This window comes from Phalacrocorax aristotelis, chromosome 11, assembly GCF_949628215.1.
Source record: "Phalacrocorax aristotelis chromosome 11, bGulAri2.1, whole genome shotgun sequence".
Taxonomy (NCBI): domain Eukaryota; kingdom Metazoa; phylum Chordata; class Aves; order Suliformes; family Phalacrocoracidae; genus Phalacrocorax; species Phalacrocorax aristotelis.
In genome coordinates, this window is record NC_134286.1 from 9,006,630 (window position 1) to 9,026,932 (window position 20,303).

At 42.1% G+C, this 20,303-nt stretch overlaps 1 protein-coding gene across 17 annotated transcripts in view; it reads left to right on the forward strand.

The window, feature by feature from the left end:
• Positions 1–2,733: 2,733 nt before the first annotated feature.
• MAP7D3 (MAP7 domain containing 3) overlaps positions 2,734–20,303 on the forward strand; it is a 46,231-nt gene continuing 28,661 nt past the window's right edge. For all 17 annotated transcript variants that reach the window (XM_075106760.1, XM_075106759.1, XM_075106763.1 and 14 more), the window contains exons 1-4: positions 2,734–2,868; positions 17,135–17,236; positions 18,057–18,137; positions 19,555–19,718. In XM_075106760.1, coding sequence (XP_074962861.1) covers positions 2,865–2,868; positions 17,135–17,236; positions 18,057–18,137; positions 19,555–19,718 — 351 coding nt within the window. In that variant the 5' untranslated portion in view covers positions 2,734–2,864. The remainder of the gene's footprint in view (positions 2,869–17,134; positions 17,237–18,056; positions 18,138–19,554; positions 19,719–20,303) is intronic.

Below are 20,303 nucleotides of genomic sequence, written 5' to 3' on the forward strand. Positions count from 1 at the left end.
ATGGAAGTTACAGCTGCTGAAGCATTAGCTCAAACATCCCTAAACTACTCATCAGAGACAACTATAACACATTTTCCACATTGGGGAAGATTTTCTCAGCTCAGTTCCTGGCTGCCTAAAGATAAAAGATATGCATATCAAGCAGCATGTATATGTATGGAGAACAGGAAGCGACAATGCCCCACTTCCACCTCAAGAGTCCTTTCATCTCTCATTAATTTGTATGTGCCTGGCCTTTCTATTTTAATTTTATAGTCTCCACTGCCCCACCACAAATATCCTGAGTGCGCAACACTCGGTTTATTTCCTTTCCAGTAATTTATACCTTCTACTCTGAAGCTCTGCATGTGCAGAATGTCAGATGTGTTAAATTGCAACCACTGAGACCACTTGTATATGTGTCTGTTGAAACGGAAAAGATAGAAAATACCATCTCATTTGAAAATTAATTTTAGCTGCCCATTCCATTTGTAAGTGTTCCCTTCAGCAGAGTGATTCCTCCCATGCCAGTTGTCACATTTTTCTCAGTGGAACAAAAATGGATAAATAGACACTGACCCTTTTTATTGCACAATGTGTTAAAGAAATTCTGTAACTTAAGGAAAACATATGTAACCTAATCAAAATCCAAAGGCACCCCAAAACATTCATGAGCACTTTCTTTTTACAGATATGGAAAGTACAGCCTTGTAACTACACATTCCTTACGGAGCTTGCAAAAACATAAAAAATCCCTTCTAGCAGGTAGTTTCACCCTTTTTTTTTGTACCATGCCTATTGTACTTTATCCTGTAGAGAACCAATATAAACCATTTCGGTGGTATTTTCTGACAGTTGTTGACAAAGGAAGATGCAAAAAGACATGGATACAGAAAAGGGAGTCAAAAATCTGAGCTGGGTTTTTTTGCTATGCTCCTTTGTTCATGACATAACTGGAGAATTATTTCAGTGACTCCGTTTTCTCATCTGTAAAATGAGGATAACATCTGAATGTCTCTCAGTAACATGGTGAAATTTAACTTCAGCACGTGTATAAAGCACATTGAGATTGCTAAGTGGCAAGGTATTATTACTACATATTATAAACACAAACTTAGGAAATTTGGCACAGGACGTTTAGGGTTTTTTTCCCCTGTAGCTGCCCTTTTGTTTTAAATAATAATAATAATTGCCATTCTATTAACACGGAGAGGAAACAACAGACAAAGGATTCTCTGTACACACACGCTAAAGTGCAGAAAGCTGATACAACAAACAAGCAACAAAGAACAGGGCAAGTCTGTGGTCTGAATATTCAAGTTAAAATGGAGCTCTGCTCTGAATTTTTGTAAGGTTCCTTTTTACTTTCCTGAAACTCCACATGATCTACTGCTACTTTTTCTGCATTCTCCCCATTTATGGGCTGATTCTGTGGCCCTCTGACAGGTAAATCTTCCATTTATGATTTCAAAGGGAGTTTTTTGCACAAGGCCCAAAGAACCTACCCTTTAAAACAGCCACAGATGCTGTTGTATCCTCACTCAACCCAGAGCATAAACCCAGGCACAAAATGAGAAGAGACTCTCCCAGAGTTCACTGATAACCAAGCAGGCAGCAAAATAACAACTAGGTGACAAATTAAAGTTAACATAGAACAATACCTGGGAATTCATTCAATGGGGTTTGAGTAATTTTTTTCCTGACTGGCAGGACCACTTCACCCTTACCCCACCCTTCTTTTGGAAGCATGTACAGGAACAGTGGTGCTTGAAACCCAGGACTTCACCCCTGGCCCTGTCGCAAGCCTGTGAGCGCTCAGTTACACAGCGGGTGCACCTGAACTCATACATTTGTGGCTGTTTCCTTCCAAGACCAGTGAACCTACATTTCCGTAAGAGCAATACATCCTGGGATGTGCTTCACCTCTGGACCATGGGCCTCGCAAGCCTAGCAAACTGTCTGCAGCACCCAGCAGCAGGAACACTTGCGAGCTTGTCTGGCTGTGCGTATTTCCCATTGCTTCAGGCCAACGCCGCGTTTGCTACAGCAAGGTAACTCCGCTGAGCCATCTCCATCTCTCAGCCATCCAAGTCAAGTCTAAAACTTGGTGCACCATCAAAATTTAGCCCACTTTGCCTTTGCTTGAGCCTCTTTGTTGGAAAAGTGAGTTTAGGGACTGACTGTTTGGAACGGCTCGCTATACCGGAGACCTGGCCCACAGGGCTCTCTTTGAGGGCTCCCTACCGGAAGGCGATTCATCATCCATCGTCAATGGCGGGGTAACCTTTGCAGCTGTTGCGGGGCCACAAACCACCCCCCAGGCACGGGGCCTGCGGGTGGTTGGGCTGTCACCCCCTGCCCTGCACACAGGCCACAGCGGCAGGGCGGGTGTCCCGCTGGGGGGTGGCCTGGGGTGCTGAGTCCTCCTCGGAGCCAGGCCCACGGGGGACCACGGCAGCTCCGCTTCTAACGGCTTCGACGTCCCTTTCGGCGGCCGCCCGCCGCCTCGAGCGGGATGGAGCGAGGGGGAGGAACAGCGCCTTTTGCGCCGCCGCTCCTTGAGGCCCGTGGCGGGGCAGCCCCAGGGCTTCGCCACCGGCCCGGCCAGGCCAGGCGGGCGGTGTGAGGGGCCGGCGCCGGGCGGGCGGGCGGCGCGGAGCGGCGGGGCCCGGCGAGGCGCGGCGGGGCGCGGCGGGGCCCAGCCCTCCCCCGCGGCGGCGCTGGCGGGCGGCACGGAGCCTGCGCACTGCGCTCCCGCGTCCCCCTTCTGCCCGGCCGGCAGTCGCGCGTCCCGGCGCTGAAGATGGCGGAGGGTGGTGGTGGCGGTGGCGCGGCCCCCCCCCTCCAGCTCTTCCTCCTCCTCCTTGAAGGGGCTGCGGGAGCAGATGGGTGAGAGCGGGCAGCGCGGCGCCGGGCCGGGAGGGGGAGGAAGGGGAGGTGGGGGCCGGGCTGAGGACCCACTGCGCTCCGGCGGCCCAAGGGCACGGCCCACTGCTGGGGCCGGGTGCCCCCGCCCCGTCCCGCTCGCCTTCCGCCCCGCAGTGCGCCCGGCCGCCTTCCCGTGGTGGGGGGCACGCGGCGCCGGGCGCCGGCAGCGGGATCTGGGGGCGCCGGGCTTTGTGTCCGGCTGGCAAGGGGCGAGGCGCGCCTCCCGCCGCCCGGCCCCGGCCCCTCTCCCCGTCTGGTCGGGTCTGTGAGGCGGCGGGTCCCCGTCCCCCCCGCGGCGGTAATCGCTGACTCGGGGCCCCTCGCAGGCTGCGGGCGGCAGCGGGGGCGGCTGCGGGACTGCCGCCTTGCTCGAATCGCTTATTTTTCACCTCTTCTTGACGGGCTGAACTTCTTGGTGTCTGTGGGGGCTCTTGTGTTCAGGCTGGCAGCTACTGCAGATGGTTTGTCCCAGTGATGTGACTGGTGACTGCTCCGAGCCCCGAGCGCAGAAGGCAGGGACAGTCAGTGACATTGGTTCCTAACCAAAGAGTTGTTAATATCTTTTTTTTTTTTTTTTTTTTTTTTTTTTTACTTTTTTGAAGTGGTGTCTTAAGAGCACTAACGAAACCCTGCTTCGTTTTGTCCCCGAGTGTGTTTATGTGCCTGTTTATACTGGAGGCCCTTCGTAATGTCATACTCTGAAACGAGTGTTGTTGTGCGTGCTGTATGTTCCAAGTATAATTTCATGGCTTACCTCCGCAGTTAGCTTTGTGGGCAAGCCATCAGAAATGGTAAACATTTTCTTATCCCAGACTAAAAAAAAAAAAAAAAAAAAAAGAGAGAATTGTGGCTTGATCTAAACTACCTAACCTGGGCTATGTACAAAAACTAACCTGACAGCCTCTCATTTGGTTGTTTTCAATGTACCTGAGTAATTACATAAAGAAGAGTGCTGGCAAAAGGTCCTGAATGCACAGCTGTCATCTGGCAGTCTTCTTCAGTGTGTTGTGTGTCAGAAATATTATTTAATTGCTTTTTATTTCTCTTTCAAAATTAAGACAATCTAGTGCTCCAGAAGGAAAACAGTCTTCCAAAAGGTAGCGCTTCTCACCTGCACGGACCATGTCTGTATGATCCTTATCCTCCCTGCTAGAACGGCTGAATTTTCTTTTGTGTATTGATGCACTTACGCTGTGGCTCCTAAGCTTTTCTAAAGATGGGTACCCACATTTGCTGACAGCTGTCAGGGCCTAGATTTAGTCCAAAAACCAGAGGCAAAATGTTCCTTTAACTAGGCAGCTCCATCTCCCTTTAGACATGCACATGTTCTAGTATGCGCATCATGTTAAAAAAAAAAAAAAAACCCAAATAAAACCCTCACTAGATCCTGGAAAGGCTAGACCTTGAGTTTTTTTTTCCCTGAGGGGGTAGAAGTCACTGAACCAGAATCTAGACTTCAATTTACATAGAGTAAATTTCTAGCAGTTACTGTGCTAGAAGATGAACGCATTGCTAATGTGAATTGAAGCAACACTGTCTGTGAGTGTACAGGCCACTGCAGTTCTGCTTCTTCCTTCTTGTCAGTAGCACTCCCTCACTCTAGGGAAAGCAAATGATGTTTAGAAATCATCCTTGCAATCCAGTGGTTAACAGTGGAATTTGCAAGATAATTGCCACTGTATTTGCTGCTGTTTGGAGAAGTTGTGAGCAGCAACCAACCCTGATACCGCAGCTGTTTGGAGGTGATGTGGAGGAAAAAAAAGGCAGCAGGAGGAACCTTGTTCGGTCCTACGCTACTGTTTAGCAGGTTTAGAGAGGGACTTAACATTCTGCCTTTCTAAGCTCGGTTGGCTCCGTGGGGAGCTTCACGGTTCCAAAACACCTGCTTGCTAGGATACTTGCACCCAGTTTCTGCTGGTCTGTGGGCAGTTTTGTACTTTGCGGTCTTAATAGGGCGAACAAACATCTATGTAAAACAAATATAGTGCTCTGCACCTTCAGTCATTTGCCAGTGAACTTCTGGTTGGGAATCTCATGTTTAAAGACAATACAAATTTGCAGCGTCTTGCTGAGAAACCACGGCTCTTTGGTAGTCTCACTAGGTGGTGTCCATATGCCTTTTGTATAGTTACCTTTTGCATAGGTTCCTTTTGTGGGTCCTTATTACAGGACACTGCTGGGTTCTTGTTCCCTGCTTCTGCTCTCTGTCACCAGCCTCTGGATACTGGTTTGATATGTGGCTGATTGGTGCTTGTTAATTATTTTAGGCCTTGAAAGTATAGAATCCCATGGTGCCGCTTGTTACTAACTTCTGTACTAATATGGTAAGTTTAAGGAGAATCTTTTTCTTATCAATTCAAGGTAGTGTTGAGGTAAAGAAAAGGTGTTTCTATTTCTTTGACTATCAACTGCAATTAAGATTCTGCAGGCCAAGTCATGCCTGCTGTGTCAGTTCTACAATTCCTTTGCAATAATTTTCTGCCCTTACACACTTGTCCAATCTTATTTCCTTTAGGTGGATGACAAAAAGCAGAATTTGCTACTACAACTAGAAGCCAGTTAACATTTCTGTCAGTGATGCATGAACATGTGAACACTGTGAAACAGCAGTGCATAAATGGCAGATGCTTACTCCATTCTTGTGATCCATTCTTGCTTCTGTCATCCTTGAGGGATGGATTTTTGCTCCTATTCTAAAACTGTAAACACTGCTGAGCTTCTTAAGATTTGAGAAGAGGGGAAGAGTCAGTTACTTATGGTTTACCCAGTAAGTGAGGTTTTTCTCGAGTGGTATGGATAATCAGAATAAAAATACATATAATTTAAGCTGTTTTAGCCTACATATATTGTTTTATCTTAATTTTCACTGAAATACTAAAATCTCCTATCCTGTCTTTTGTAGTGTCAATGGTAGAGAATATGTATTTGCTTTTGCCAGAGCTTGGCTGCGATGTTGTTAGGATTTCCACTAGTGTATTGAATTACTGTTGTAAGGGTTGTTCAAAACAGTATATTAAAATGCTGTATGTACATTTTCCTTTCCAAGACCTGCATGGTCTTTTGGGATAGTTGTCTCAGGACACGGGACAGAAATAAAGTGCCTTTTTCAACAAATCTAGCTGCAGGCATAATTCCCATGACCTGTATGGCCAAGCCCAGCTTGGTCAGAAGTTGTCTAATCACGAACAGCTCCATTCCATCTAATCAGTTGTTTCTCCCTGTGTAAGTGACACTGTCTGGCTTTGTCCATCTTGCCTGGAGCACAGTTCCTGGTAACTTCTTTGCCAAACACATATACATGGAACTGGCATGAAAAGAAGGTTGGATGAATAACTGATAGTGAAACTTCATTGCTCAAGCAGGTAGTCAGGAACACACGCAGATTTGTCTGTTCTCTAGGTAATAGTTATAAAATGTAACTTAAGAACACAGGTTTGTACCAACACCTATGGAAGTACTAGAGGACTCCTTGGGAGAGTCTTTGTGGCAAAGTCCCATAACAGAAGCTGCTGTCTAGAGAAAATGATTTGGGCTCCAGGAGCCTCTGTCAGTCAGGCAACCGATGAATTGACCTCTGCATCAGAGCTGCTTGCTGGAAGAGAGAAAGAATTTACTTTTGAATTTGGATCCTTAAAAGCCTTTGGGTTTTACAGGGTAGTTAGGAGTAGAGGTGGGGTTCAAAACTTGTCTGGGAAGCTGCAAGACAAGGAAACTATTCGTTTGCCAGGTTTGTGATAGCATGGGGGTGTTGCAGTAAAAGCATCTTCAGCATTCAGTTGTTGTCGTACTTGGCTGTTTGTACAAATGGCTCATACATGTTCCATGTGTGGAGCAAAGGTGGCCCAGTGACTGGGGCATTCAGCTGGTGTGCAGTAGGTCTGGCTTCAGTGTCTTGTTTTGTTAAACTCCTAATAACTTTGGAGAAGGTCTTTAAGGTTTTTCTGTGCTTCGTCTTTTTTCCCTGCGTGGAAGTAGTATTTACACTGCTTTGCAGAGTGCCAAGGTCATAAATGCAAAGAACTGCACAGAAATGGGATTTCACGTAGAGCCCAGTGGTGAGAAAGAACATTCCCAAGTCAGGCTGAGAACTTAATGTAATTGTAATGGCTATGAGTCTTAATTTCATTTTCTTTGTGTTCATGGAAATGCAATAGTATGGAGTAGGGATAATTTCATGCTGATTCATAAAGATGTATGCTGCGTATTAGGTGCTTAATGTTTTGAAGGTTACGTCCAGTTGTAAGTGGTTTATTAAAAACATTTTATTCTAATTTAAAACTTTAAATTCTTAAGATTTCTCCAAATGCATTCAAGAAAGATATCCTCAGATATCCTCCTTGCTGTAAAGCAAAAAAAAAAAAAATTTCTCAAAATCATGTGCATATACAACATATTTTTTGAAATTTCGTGTATGGAATGTTCCATTCTCTACATATTTCTTCATGTGTTAAAATTACAAAATATTAATTTGGATTCCATGCATCAGTTCAGATGGAAGTATTTAACAAATAATGACTTGCAAGGATCACAACTCTAATGGTGACAGCCTGGAGATGCTGTGGCTTGTACTATCCTTTACTGTGCATAGCCTTAAAATGTGACTAGGATTTAGGATGGCTGCTTCTTTTCACACTTGGATTTTTCAAAAAGAAAACAGGAATATTTAAAGTACTGATATACTATTATTAATTCTCAGTTCTTAAAAGCAATAAAGAGAGTTAAGAAGAAAAGCACTGGGTTACTATGAGATAAATGGAGGAAATACTCTGGGTTAGTAATAATTGTAGGGGTATCAAATGCTGCTGTCTCTCTAAACTTGATTAAATCATTGGAGATGTTTGCAGTCCTGTTGTGAAAGGATACCCTGGCAAATACTAGATGATCCCTGAGGTCCCTTCCAACCTGTGATTCTGTGAAATAAAACTCTGAGCATGCAATTTTAATGACTTCTCTGAATATAACTTATCAGATGACTTGCCATATTTTAAAAATAAACTAGGGACTTCAAATTCCTGGTCTGCTGCAAATAAATTAGCACCATTTAGCTTCCAATTATGCAGCTTACAACCAGGTAATTAGTAATTGATGATATGCTTTCGATGTGTTTGCACATGCCTGTCCAATAATTAAAACTGTTCTGGATGCTGGTAATTAACTTGTTTGGAGTGTGGGATTCATGGAAGAAAAATCAAATGTTGCTCAATGTGCTTTCATTTGAAAGAGAAGCCTCCTTGAAATGTCTTGCATAACACTTCAGCCATCCACCGTGTATGCTTGTGGTGTTCACAGTGTACTGACATGGACACAAGCATCTGCTTTCAAGGAAGGCTGGCGAGGTTGCTTGACCTTTGTTTTCTTCTAAACTATTTTCATTTTCCAGTCAGCACTGAACTTCTGCTTTCTAGGTGAAGGATCCACAGCTGAAGTTGCCTTTGAAGAAAACAGTTACCGCCATCCATGCTCAGAATAGCTCTGTCTTTCCTCATAGCGTTTTGTTGCCATCATAATTCATAGGGAACTTTTAAAATACTGGTTTATGAGTACTTAACTGGCTTTTAATTTACAGGCATCCTCTGCTGTTTAAATGCGCTGACCTGAATCTTGGGAGAGAGCAAAGATACTGTGATGGCCTGTGAATTGCTTTCTCTGGGCAAGTGTTTTAAAGCTTCCAAGTGTTAAAATTCCTCTCCCAAGTCCGAGAGGGATTGGCTACAAGAATATAGAAATCCTGTGGAGATCTTTATACTTAAATAACATAATTTAATAGCACATGTTTATTCATATGAATGTTTATCCTCTGCTTAGTTTTGCCAAGAGAATTTCTTAAAGGAACATCTTTCTGCAGCACAGTGTTGATCAATGATATGTAAGTTGTGTTCTGGACATTCAAAACTAAGGACGGTTGTCTCCAGACCAATCAGCATCACCTTACTCGCTTTCAGATTTCTCTGAAAAACTTTCTGCCACTGGCTAATGAACTAAGCAAAAATATAATCTTTTTATTGGTCTCTTTTGCCCTTTTATCCTGCTTGGGTTTTTTACACCCATTTGTCACTTTTCACTTACCCATTCTTTAAGCTCCTTGGGGCAGGGGCTGATGTGTGGTTACTTTTCTGGGGTCCTACATTACTTGTAGTGGAATGCCTCAGAGCTTTCGGGGTTTTTTTTGATGGTTAGGTTTAGCATGCAGTTTGAAGAAAACTTGCAGTGTAGTTCCTCTTACATTTTGTACCACTGTGTTCTGCTTTAGCCGGTGGGTTCGCTCCATTAAACGTACTGGACCTGTTAGTGTCTTGCAGCACTGTTGTATTGAATGATTTGGTTTGAGTTTGGAGCTGGTCTCTTGGTGGTAAATACCAACACGGTCCCCCTTCTTCTGAAGTAGAGAGTGTTTGAATGAGCTCTGAAGTTGCCATAAGAAATTCATCAAGTGTAAAGGGCAAAAGCGGTACTTTTCACTGCTGTCACGTAAAGGAGCTATTATCCTTCCATCTAAAGAAAGCTCGAAATGGTGTTTTCACAGGGTTTGTCTCAAGTTAGTTGTGACTTGTGGTGCTAGGCAGTGTTCTTTGCTGGCATTGTTTGGGCTGGGTGTATTAAACAATAGCCAGCCTGCAAACAAGAGGACAAGCATTTACATGAACGTTCTTCCAGCAAGCAAAAGAAACCAGACTGCTCAGGAAAGGGGGAAGTGGTGGATAGAACTTAACTGATTTCCAGCGTTGGGGATAGTGCAATATAAAAGAAAGAAACAATACAATGGGGAAAACAGATGTGAAAGAGAAGAGAGCAAAAGTTTGTCTTGAAGTTACTTTTTGCAGTGGCTATGCGGGAGTGTGAACAGGAGTCAATTCAAGGAGGCTGCCAGAGATGGAGCAGTAAAGCAGAGCTTGCTGATTTCTGTCTGTCTAGCTTTTGCTGATGCTTGAGCTAGAACTGCAGTAGGAACTAAACTGCTCGTGCATGTTAGAAGTGGGACTGCTCTGACATCTGTTAAGCCAGTCAAATGTGAGGGACACACATGTTAAAAAAATTTTTCCCCTAATGTAGTCCAGGAGCCTGAGGCATTGGAAAGTGTAGGTAATGAAAGAAAATTATCTGTACAGCAGAATGGGTACTTACAGTCTTCCACTGTGTTTAAAACTCCACCATTTTACCTTTTTCATCCTGTAGCTGTAAAACCTTTGTTGAATTCTGTCAGGTTTGGAGTGTTTAATCTGTACACACCTATATATAAGAATTTAAGTTATGTCACATAACTACTACATTTCACAGTGAATCCACTTGAAATGATGTAAGGGTGTGTTTATTACATAAGCTGCTTTCATTTTAGTCCAGTGTGTTGGGATATTTTGGAATTCCCACTATGCAGAAACAGGTAAATACTGATTTCTGTTACACTTGGGAAGGTTCACAAGGGACTTTTAGTCATACTTCATTGCATCAGCATTACAGTCAGTGTCTAATATATCCTTAAAAGAAATCACTCAAGGTGGATGAAAGCAATTTATTTTGTTTTGCAGTTGGTGAGAAGAGTTTGTAGTTGCCATCCCACAGAAACTTTGTGCAGAAGTATTCTCTTTACATCTAAAATACAACCGTAATGTATTCTGGTGGAGAATTTTACAGAGAGTATAAATACCTTAGTGCCTTGCTCTTTCACTGGGAAGCATAATGAGCGTTCCAACCTTTCAAACCTCTGGCTTCCCTGTGGCTGTATCTTATTAAGACTGTGCTTCTAGACAGCAAAGAACAGCAATGCGTGGCCATTTGCTAAAGAACACAATTGGGACTGTAATGTTTGTATATCCTTTATATAGGAAGCATCAGCTCTGAAGAGAGGTTGTGTAGATAAGCTTGGTAAGCACAATGCAATAAACTGACTAATAACTAATGCCAGGTAGAGCAGGGAAAAGATCTACTTGCATTAAAGCTTGCAGGGAGTTGGGAGTATACTAATTGAAGTGCCCCCTTTGGAGGGCCTTTTTGTACAAATCATGTTATCATATCAAAAGGGAATGGCAATAAGATGCGCCGGGGAGGTTTAGTTTGGATATTAAGAAAAGGTTCTTCCCCCAGAGGGTGGTGGAGCCCTGGAACAGGCTCCCCAGGGAGGCATCACGGCACCAGCCTGGCGATATTCAAGAAGCATTTGGACAGTGTCCTCAGACACATGGTATGAATTTTGGGGCTGTCCTGTGCAGGGACAGGAGCTGGACTTGATGATCCTTGTGGGTCCTCTCCAACTCAGGACACTCTGTGATTCTATACTGTGTTCTTTTTTTTAAAAAAAAAAAGTGACAAATGGATCATGCTGAATGTAAACTTTTTGACATTACTTTGGGAAGATGAGGAAGAACTGTGGGGAAGAAGACAGTGGCAAAGGGGAAAGTGAAGGCAGCAGAAGGCCAGTGAGAGAGTATCAGGTTCAGTTTCATTTCTTTCAAGTGGTAATAACATACCTTATTAATAACCCCAAATTGTGAAGCTGGGTGCCTTTTCCAAAGGAAGGGGTAGATCTAGCTTGCCAGCCCCACGTACACAGGACAGGCAATGCTTCTTACCAACTTTACGATGGCTTGTGTAAGAATTGGTGACATCTCTTTGTTTTCTTTAAGCGTTGTGCTGGCAGTTGCTTTTCCTATTAGAGAGAAGCATAACTCTTGGCTGAGCAGCGTGAGCAAGGTTAAAATAAGAGAGTATGAGCAACAGCAGGAGTCAGTGAGGCCTCCGCAGGAGACACGTTCACAGTATATACCAGTAGTGTTGGGACTAAGGATGGTACTCATCTGGTGTGGCTGTCAGACAAGGGTGTAGCACCTCTGACTGTAGGACATTTTGGGAGATGGCTGCCAATTCTTTTAAGGAGAAATTTTGATTCCTTGGTCTGTGCTCATATTACATTCAAGTTTGGTTTAGATTGTGTGTTTCCCCTGGGGAAAAGTGCACAGAGATTAACACACAAATCACTCTAGCAACTTTCCTGGTGCTTCTCCGAGCATGCCCTAGGCTGAACAAATACGGTAACACGTCTCTGAGATTGCTTCAGCCATTATTTTTGGAGGTTTCCTTACAAGAAATATTTGTTAAATTTTTTTTTAATGTTTCTAGCTCTTAATCTGTGTATGGACGTTTAAGGTTAAGTAAAAACTATATTCTTGCAAATATACCTCAAATACTTACTTGTGGAGCTGCTAATTCATATACTGCAAAGGAATGCTTGTGTCAAGCAGTTTTCCAGTGGGATCGGTACTTGCGATGAACTGAAGAAATCATCCTAAACTGCCTTGAACATTGGGAAGAAAACAGATTGTTGTACAGAATTAGCTGCAGAAATGGGCTTAAGGGCAGGAAAGCACATAAAGGCAGTAGAATAGGTATCTCATGCAGGGTAAAATACATAATGGAAGTGTGCAAATAGAGTCTGGAATAAGGATAAGACAACAGGAAGCTCTTCTGGCCTGCTGAAGCTGAGAGACAGCCTGCACTGCTTTCTGGAGATCTGTGTGCTTCCCATCTGGTGACTGTCCAGACAAAACAGGAGAACCATCTGCCTCCCAGCTGGTCTGTCAGAAGGTACCTGCTGGCTCATGTATTTGGTTGTGGAGCCTGTCAGTCCTTGCAGCCCAAAGATGGGACACAAGGATGAACAGGGAAAGATAGAAAGAAGGGGAAAGAGGATTGCATACAGAGAGGGCTCTTCTGTTCCTCGGTAGAAGCTTTCTGTGTTGTCCACCTGTTTGTGTGAGCGAGCATCCTTTTCCTTTAAACAAGGAGTAATAGTATGAAACCAATACCCAGTTTTGAAAGCATCTAACTATATGATCTTGTGTCCATTTGCCTTAACCTGTTTTAATTAACAATATGCAGAAGACTTAAATTTGAATGCTGACTTCCCCCTGCATTCCTGAAAGCAAACACAAAAATTATTAAAAGAAATAGGATCTGAGCACCATTACTGAACAGGATTGCTATCAGCTAGACAAACAGTAGCTGCCTGTAGTGGAGCAAGACAAAAATGACATCCTGCAGATTTGACACAGTTTTCTATAAAATCAGATATTTGTTGGGAAGGTCAGATTAGTTTTGTTTTATGGATTGCTTATTGGCTTGTTACCTGCTTTAACCTTACTTGAAAATGCTTTGATTTATAACAAAGCTTAACATTCAGGAGACCTCCTAACTTCCAATTTCAAAGGCTTAGTCTGATTTTTTTGTTTGGTTTGCATAATGAGTCATTAAATCATAAGAACCAGAAGGATTTCTGTGAAGGTCACCACTTTCTGCTCTCTTTCTGGTTCGGCGTGGGAAGGGATGAGCGAGTGGGGCAGCGTCCGACTGGGTCACGGATAGCGGGAGAGGCGATGGGATGGAAGCCCTAAACCTTGCTAGGTAAAGGGACAGAGCCAGTTCAGTCCCTAATGAGGTTTACTAAGAAGAGCAACTATGTGGGTCCTTTGACAGTCCTGGCAAGGACCAAGGGTATTAACTCAGTGCAAGGATTGAAATAGAAATAAAGTTGTTATTTTTAGCACCGGTCTTTTCAGGGCATATCGGGAACCTGATCAGCGAAGGGACGTGCTGTCGTGCTTGGTGCAAGGGAGGTGTCGCCGTACCTGCGCAGTCAGCGTTACAGTGAGCTGGAAGGTGAAATTGGGGAGTCAGTTTTATCTGGCATGTTGCCTCCTGCAGCGGCCGGTTCCTGGTGCTTCCGTTGGTTTGGTTTATTCATGATACGCTTGACCAGACACGAAGTGCTAAACAGTGATGAGGATGAAGAAGAAAAACTGTTTCCCAAATTAACTGTGTTATGTTCCAAATAGCCCTGTTTATGATACATGAATGCAAATATTATTATTGTCCACACGTGTGGCTTGTGTGGCTTGTACTTTTATTAGTTTTATCTGAAGTATTCAAAGGTAAACTACTGTAAAATAAGCACACACATTATGCTGATAGATTATAGTTGTGAAAGTCTTTAGTGACTGCTGTGGGAGGGGGAGTTCAGAATAGAGCTGAGATTTAATTTGCCTCTAAGACAATTTTTCTTGTCCAGGAAACTTGCTGGCTATGTCCATGAAGGCACCCCCCAGTAACACAGCAGATGACACAGGTTGTGGTGAAATGGTTGTTAACTGGTTTCCCATTCTGGGGTATCCTGATTAATTACAGAGGTATTAGGCTTATTTTACAGAGATATTAGACTTTGTGGAAAATTCTTTTCAGTGAAGCTTTGCTCCATAGCAGACTGCTATATTCATCATGGAGGACTAGGAAAAAAAATTACAGAAGTCTGTGCCAAAGAATATTTAAATGTATTAAAAATTAGGATCTCTTTTATCATATTAAAGGAAAATAATATCTGTCGTTTTTAAAATGGCTGCAGGGTACAACAGTATGCAATTTATTTTCTTCTACTGTAGTAGAACGTGGATTTTGAAAATCACAGTTTAAATAGTGTAAATTCACCATAAAATTGACAAGGGTTGTAAAATCTGTCTGTTGACCTGACACTTGATGAAACTGAGCTCACATCACACATCTTGGGGATGTATGTAATGATGGCTGTTCCCCTCTTAAACTTCTGTTCAAATCCCCACTTCGCTTCTAATTCTAACTTGCTGTTAGTTAAAAGGATTGCTTCTGTGTAACATGAAGGGGCACTCCTGGTGCCTTTAAATCTGCTACTTTCAGATTTGTAAGCACATCGTTTGTATGCAGATAATGAAGCACTGAAGCAGAGAACATAAATATTTCAGCTGACATAAAAAAAACCCTGACATACGAAATCCTTTGGCTAAGTATTTCTAGACTTTTTTCACCTCTCTGTCCTTTGCAAGCTGTACTGTTTCTGTAACCCACTTTCCTGTTCTATAGAACCTCAAGTACTTTTTGCAAACTTAATTAATTAGTTAGGATGGACTGACTAATTGTTTTGCAGATAAGACACACTTTTTTAAATGAGTGCCTTCTCATCATGAACATTATCAAGTGTTTATTTTTTAAAATTAATAAATAAATGCATAATCCCCTACATCCATTATGACTGGTTTGTTCAGTAAGATTTCTAATAATAAAATACTTTTGCAAGTAAAATAAGGTTAATATTGGAGCTGTTTAAATTGCAGCTTGCTTCCTGCTGTAACTTTGTTACAGAAATGTGGATGCTTAAACTTTTGAGAGTTGAGGTGAAATTACAGTGTTGGTCTTAACTAAACCTGGTGCAGGTGTAGGGTGAATTTATTCTGTTGGGCTCGTTTCCCAGCTGGGCTGAGCGGAACTGGCTCAGTCTGCTTGTACCCCTCCTGTCTCTTCTCCATTGCTGATGGAGACTGAAGAAAAGAGGCAACTGGGTTTCAGTATTTGTCTTAACTTTAAATGGTATTTGAAGCTTATGTCCTTTCAGTCTTTGTGATCTACAAAGGTGTCATTGGATATAAATGCCCAGGCTGTATATTTTTGCTCTCGGAAAAACCTGCAGTAGGCTGGTTTTCCTCAGGCTGTTTTCACATCTAATTGTGTTAAAAATATATAATTTTGTTGTTCTCCACTTGGGAATCTAGTCCAAAAATTCTCCATCCATGTGACATGCAACAGTGTACAAAATCAGCTTTTTGACTGACTTTGGTCTATATAGTGAAATTGCAGTGAGCCCTTTTTAAGTGTTCTCTTTGTCAGTTGATAATTTTACCATGTCACACCATATCTGGTCTCTGACTTGTTTGAAAAGAGCCTCAGAGATGTACTGAGGGATGGAACTAAGGAAGACTTTTGTTTGATGCTGCAATGAAAAATTAATTCAAGACATGGCAACAGCTGCGGGTGACAATTTAGAGTTGCTGAATAAGTATTGTAATCAGCATTTATCACTGACATCACATGGGATTACATACTTTGAGGTGATTGTTCTTGGGCACAGCCTTTGGGAGGGTTATTACCATGACACAACTAGTTGTCATGGCAGTGCGCAGAGAAGAGGGAGGCTCTTCCTTCCTCCTTTGCGTTCTCCACTACTCTATTAAAGGGAAGCCTGAGATCATCAGCAAAGCTGTTGTCTTGGTTTTTTTTAAATATAACACCAAATTCTGCTGCTCGTCCTTCATATTATGGTTGAAATCGCAGCACGTTATGCGTCGTTTTTGTGGGTTGCCTTTTTGGTTTAAAACAGATGTAGACTTCTGCTTTCTCATGTTTGGTTGATTGTGTGGTATATTCTCTTGCTTCCCCAGAAGTTGGGCTTTTCTCTAAGAACCAAGCTGATCTCCCTGTGTCTGTCAGCCAGCGTGAGAACAAGGTGTCACTGCTGTAAGGGCACTCCTGTTCGAAGCTGTGCGCTAAAATGGGGTAACGCTGTGCTACAGGTTTCCCTGCCTGCTTTCCCTGTAACACCTCACCTTTGCACCCTAAAAGGTGATTAGTAAAAGTTGATAGCAAAATAAAGCAAATCTGTGGAAAGTGATACAGTAAATTAGTCTCCCTCACTACTTAATGGGTTTCACTATTTAGCGAAATTAATATTGCTAGCATTTAATTTCTGTATGGTTAAGTGGGACTCGTAGCCCTGCAGTTCACTGTACTCACCTTGGTGAAACTCATGTAAGGTGAATGGGTCTCTGCACAAATGCTCAAATTACTGTTTTGGAGTCTAATTTATAATTAACATTTATTTTTGAAGATCCAGTTTTAGAAGTACATTGTAAGCATCCCTTAATGGTTTACTTTATGCAGCTAATCCGCTTTGTTTCATGTCATGAAATAATGAAAGACCTTCATAAACCTTTCACTGCTTGGGTCTCATCAGAGTATGATTCTACCAGTGCTAATCGACTATTACTTATACGTATTCAGCCCGCAAATACACATGTGGTAGCAGAGTTTTATTATTAAGGGCAAGTCAGACTCATAATTTTGGTAAATAATATTTTTCTTCTTAGAAAAGTTCTTTAAGTTTGATTTAAAAATTTTTTTTTTCTTAAACTCTGGAGTCTATTGCTACACATGTTAAAATGTAAGGTTTGGTAACTTGTTTTTACAAACAAAAGCTGTACCAGATCGGAAGTCTCAGTCGACACATTTTTTTCTTCTTGCAAGTTGAGCAGTCCCAAGTTAGTTATTTAATAAAAGGATCTGCAACCTCAAATAGAAATTTATGTATTTATTTTAGATATTTATTTAATGAGTTTTGGTTGTAGAGCTTTTCTTAATATGGTATGATTCTTTCTCACAGTTGCTGCAGCCCAAGCCATAGCAGAAGAAAGAAGAAACCAAAGCGGCATTTGCCCTATTGCAGTCCAGACCTCAATAAATATAAAGACAGCAACTAAACCAGGTATAATTACTGGTCATTGTTCTTAATGAAGTACTGGGTTCACAAGGGAGAGTTAGTAGGGACTGAATAAAACATCTTTTTAAAAATGAGTTTGATTCTCTTCAGTAGTCATCAGAGCGTAAAGCACCTGATAGATGGTTCGTAGGTTCATTGAAGGTCTGGGTTTGATGACAGACTTTTGCTCTTGATTCGTTCAGAGTTCAGTTGGTGAAGTTTCCTATCGTTTCAGCGGGGCATAACAACAAAGATAATTTTCTTTTGTGGTCTGGTCAGAATGCCAGTTCACTTCTTGCTGAAATTCAAATTTTTATACCAGCAGAGACTTAAACAGTCTTGGTCCTGCTTAGCCTGCAAACTAGCTATCCTACAGCATTTTGAATTTATCATGATGGGTGAACTATCTGCTCTCAGACTGAGTTTTCCTAGCTTCCTGTAATTCTTGATCATAGGACTTAATATGTACAAGAATGAGGATCAGAGCTGAATTTGGAATAAGGATATGTTCCTCACATATCTCACTTCTGCTCAGGCTTTTGACTGTACTTTTAATCTTGTCTCTGCCTTCTGCTGCATCTATTAAAAATAGTGGGTTGGTTGTTGTGAGGGAATAGAAAGGACAAACAGGAGGATATTCAGCTTCCTATGCATTTTTCAGATGACATCTTTAATCTCTATATAGAATGTGCAGTGCTTTGGTGGTATGTGTCTCTCTCAGGAAGTTCCATTACCCTTTTGATAGTAAAGACTTTCAACTTTTTTATTTAAATTTGAATATTCAACATAACTGACAATTAAGTGTCTTCAATTTTCCTTTTGACAGTGATAGATGGTTCTACTCTGAGAACAGAAGAAAGACAAAGACTGGCCAGGGAGCGTAGAGAAGAGCGGGAAAAGCAACATGGTATTTTCATGTTTCATTTAAAATACAGTTTCCTAAAATATTTGTGATGAAGGAATAATTTATTCTCTTACTCCTTGTTGAGTCACTTTTTTCAGCCTGCTGAGGACAAGAGACAAGGTCTGCTTTTGGTAGTGCATCAGTGACCGTCTGTGAACCTGAATGGAGAAGTATTAGATTCGAGAGGAAAACATTCCAGAGATTTTTAGCTTCTTGAAGCTCTGTGTCACTTCTGACCTTCCTTTTCTCAGTGACCACCAAGCAAATTTAGCCAATTTATTACCGAAAGCCTTAACAAAACCACTTCAGCAATGGTGACTTTTAGCTTAGAACTGCTTCCCATAGACCTGAAGACTGAGGTTTGGGGAATACTGATTCAGAGAAAACCAAAAAAGATTTAGTTAGTAAAATGATTGCCTTGAACACTGCTTCCCTTGTTTCTTAGCACACTGAAAAGACTCCTAGATTGAAGTGTCAGCAGTATATGCTTTATCTTAGCAAAGAATCTGAGACCTAGAGAAGTGCATAAAAGCCTTGCCCAGCTTTATGCCATTTGTGACGTGAATCAGTGCATATAAGTGCAGCAAGAGATGAAAGGGTCACAGTATGCCCTGCAGTGCTGGCTCTTGGTCTCCCAGCTTGTGAGGAGTTGTGTCTCTCTGGCCTGTATGTTTGCTTCTTAACATAAAAGCAAAACCACACAGGAGCAGGAGTGATTACGTTAGGATAACATGGAGAGGATAGGACTAGGACACAAAAATTCAGAAGTATTTTGGGGGCCTTGTGTAGATACTGCCTGTGCATTGTTGATATAATTATCTGGTGTCTCGGTTTGTTTCATCTGTCTAGCCACAGAAAATACCTCCACTGTGTATTCAACTTTTGTGTCACAGGACTTGAAGCTTCCTGCTAAACTGTGCACAGCTGCTCCTAGGTGGAGGCTGCAGAGGATAGTGACATAACTATTTTGAACTCGGATGCAATAACTGTGGGGTTTTCCCATCTTGTCACTCGGTGCTTTGAATCATTTCATTATATCTTGTTCTAAAAAAATGAAAATCGCAACATAGAAAGGTCTGCCCTTTGATATTCAACTTACTACTTACTTATAAAGACTTCACTATTAGGATGACAAGAAAAGTATAAGCTTAACATATAGGATATATGCATATCCTGACATTCCTGTCTAGACAGTAAAGTCTAATGGCAGGAAAGGTTCCAATTCCTGCCCAGCCAGGGGATAGAATTAAAGACACCTCTGTCATCATGTGCAGTGTCATCCAGCACTGCAAGCTAATCTTGCTGTATGTTGTAGCTTTAAGTGGCAATAATTTTGCTTGGCAGTGTCTTGACTGTAAGTTGCATTGTAATATCAATGAATAGTTAAGTTTTATTTTAATTTTTACTTAAAAATTTACAGCTGCCAAAGAGACGCAAATCCTTGAAAAGGAGAGAAAAGCAAAACTCCAGTATGAAAAACAATTAGAAGAAAGGCAGAGAAGGCTAAAAGAACAGAAGCAGAAAGAGGAACAACGGAGGGCAGCAGTAGAAGAAAAGAGAAAACAAAAAATAGAGGAGGAAAAGGTACTTTGTGTCAAAGTTCTATAATTTTAAAGAAATTCCTAAATTATTTTCCTATATTACTGTGCTCTGAAGTGGTGTGAAATAGAAAGAGAAATGGTGAATGTATTAGAACATAAAAATATTTTCCACATCTGTATAGTGGGCTATGTAGACACACATCCTCCTTCCCCATCCCAGGCCTAGCTTTAACTATCCCCGAGGCACTCAGGACTTTAGGAGCTGTGGTTGCAGCAAAAGCACGACATCCACATGTCCTTTCATAAGCTAGTTGTAAGAACTTGCTGTGGCTCATTGGTGAAGAGCATGTAAGCCTGGCTGGCGGTTCCTTTGGAGTCCCCCAGTTGTTCTAGCCATACATCTTTTTTACCCCTTTTGTCTGGCAGCATTGTACACTGGTGTTTGGTTATCTGTAATTGGCTTCTGGGTGTGTTCAGATAGATATTCCATCTGAACTTCATGGAATAGTTTACATCGCTGAAGAACAAGCAGAAATGTTTGGGTGGGCCTTGACTGCAGTCCAGTGCAGTATGATCTCTTTAAGCAACTCCTTTAAGCAAAAAGCGTCCCTTATGCTTCAAGAGGTGT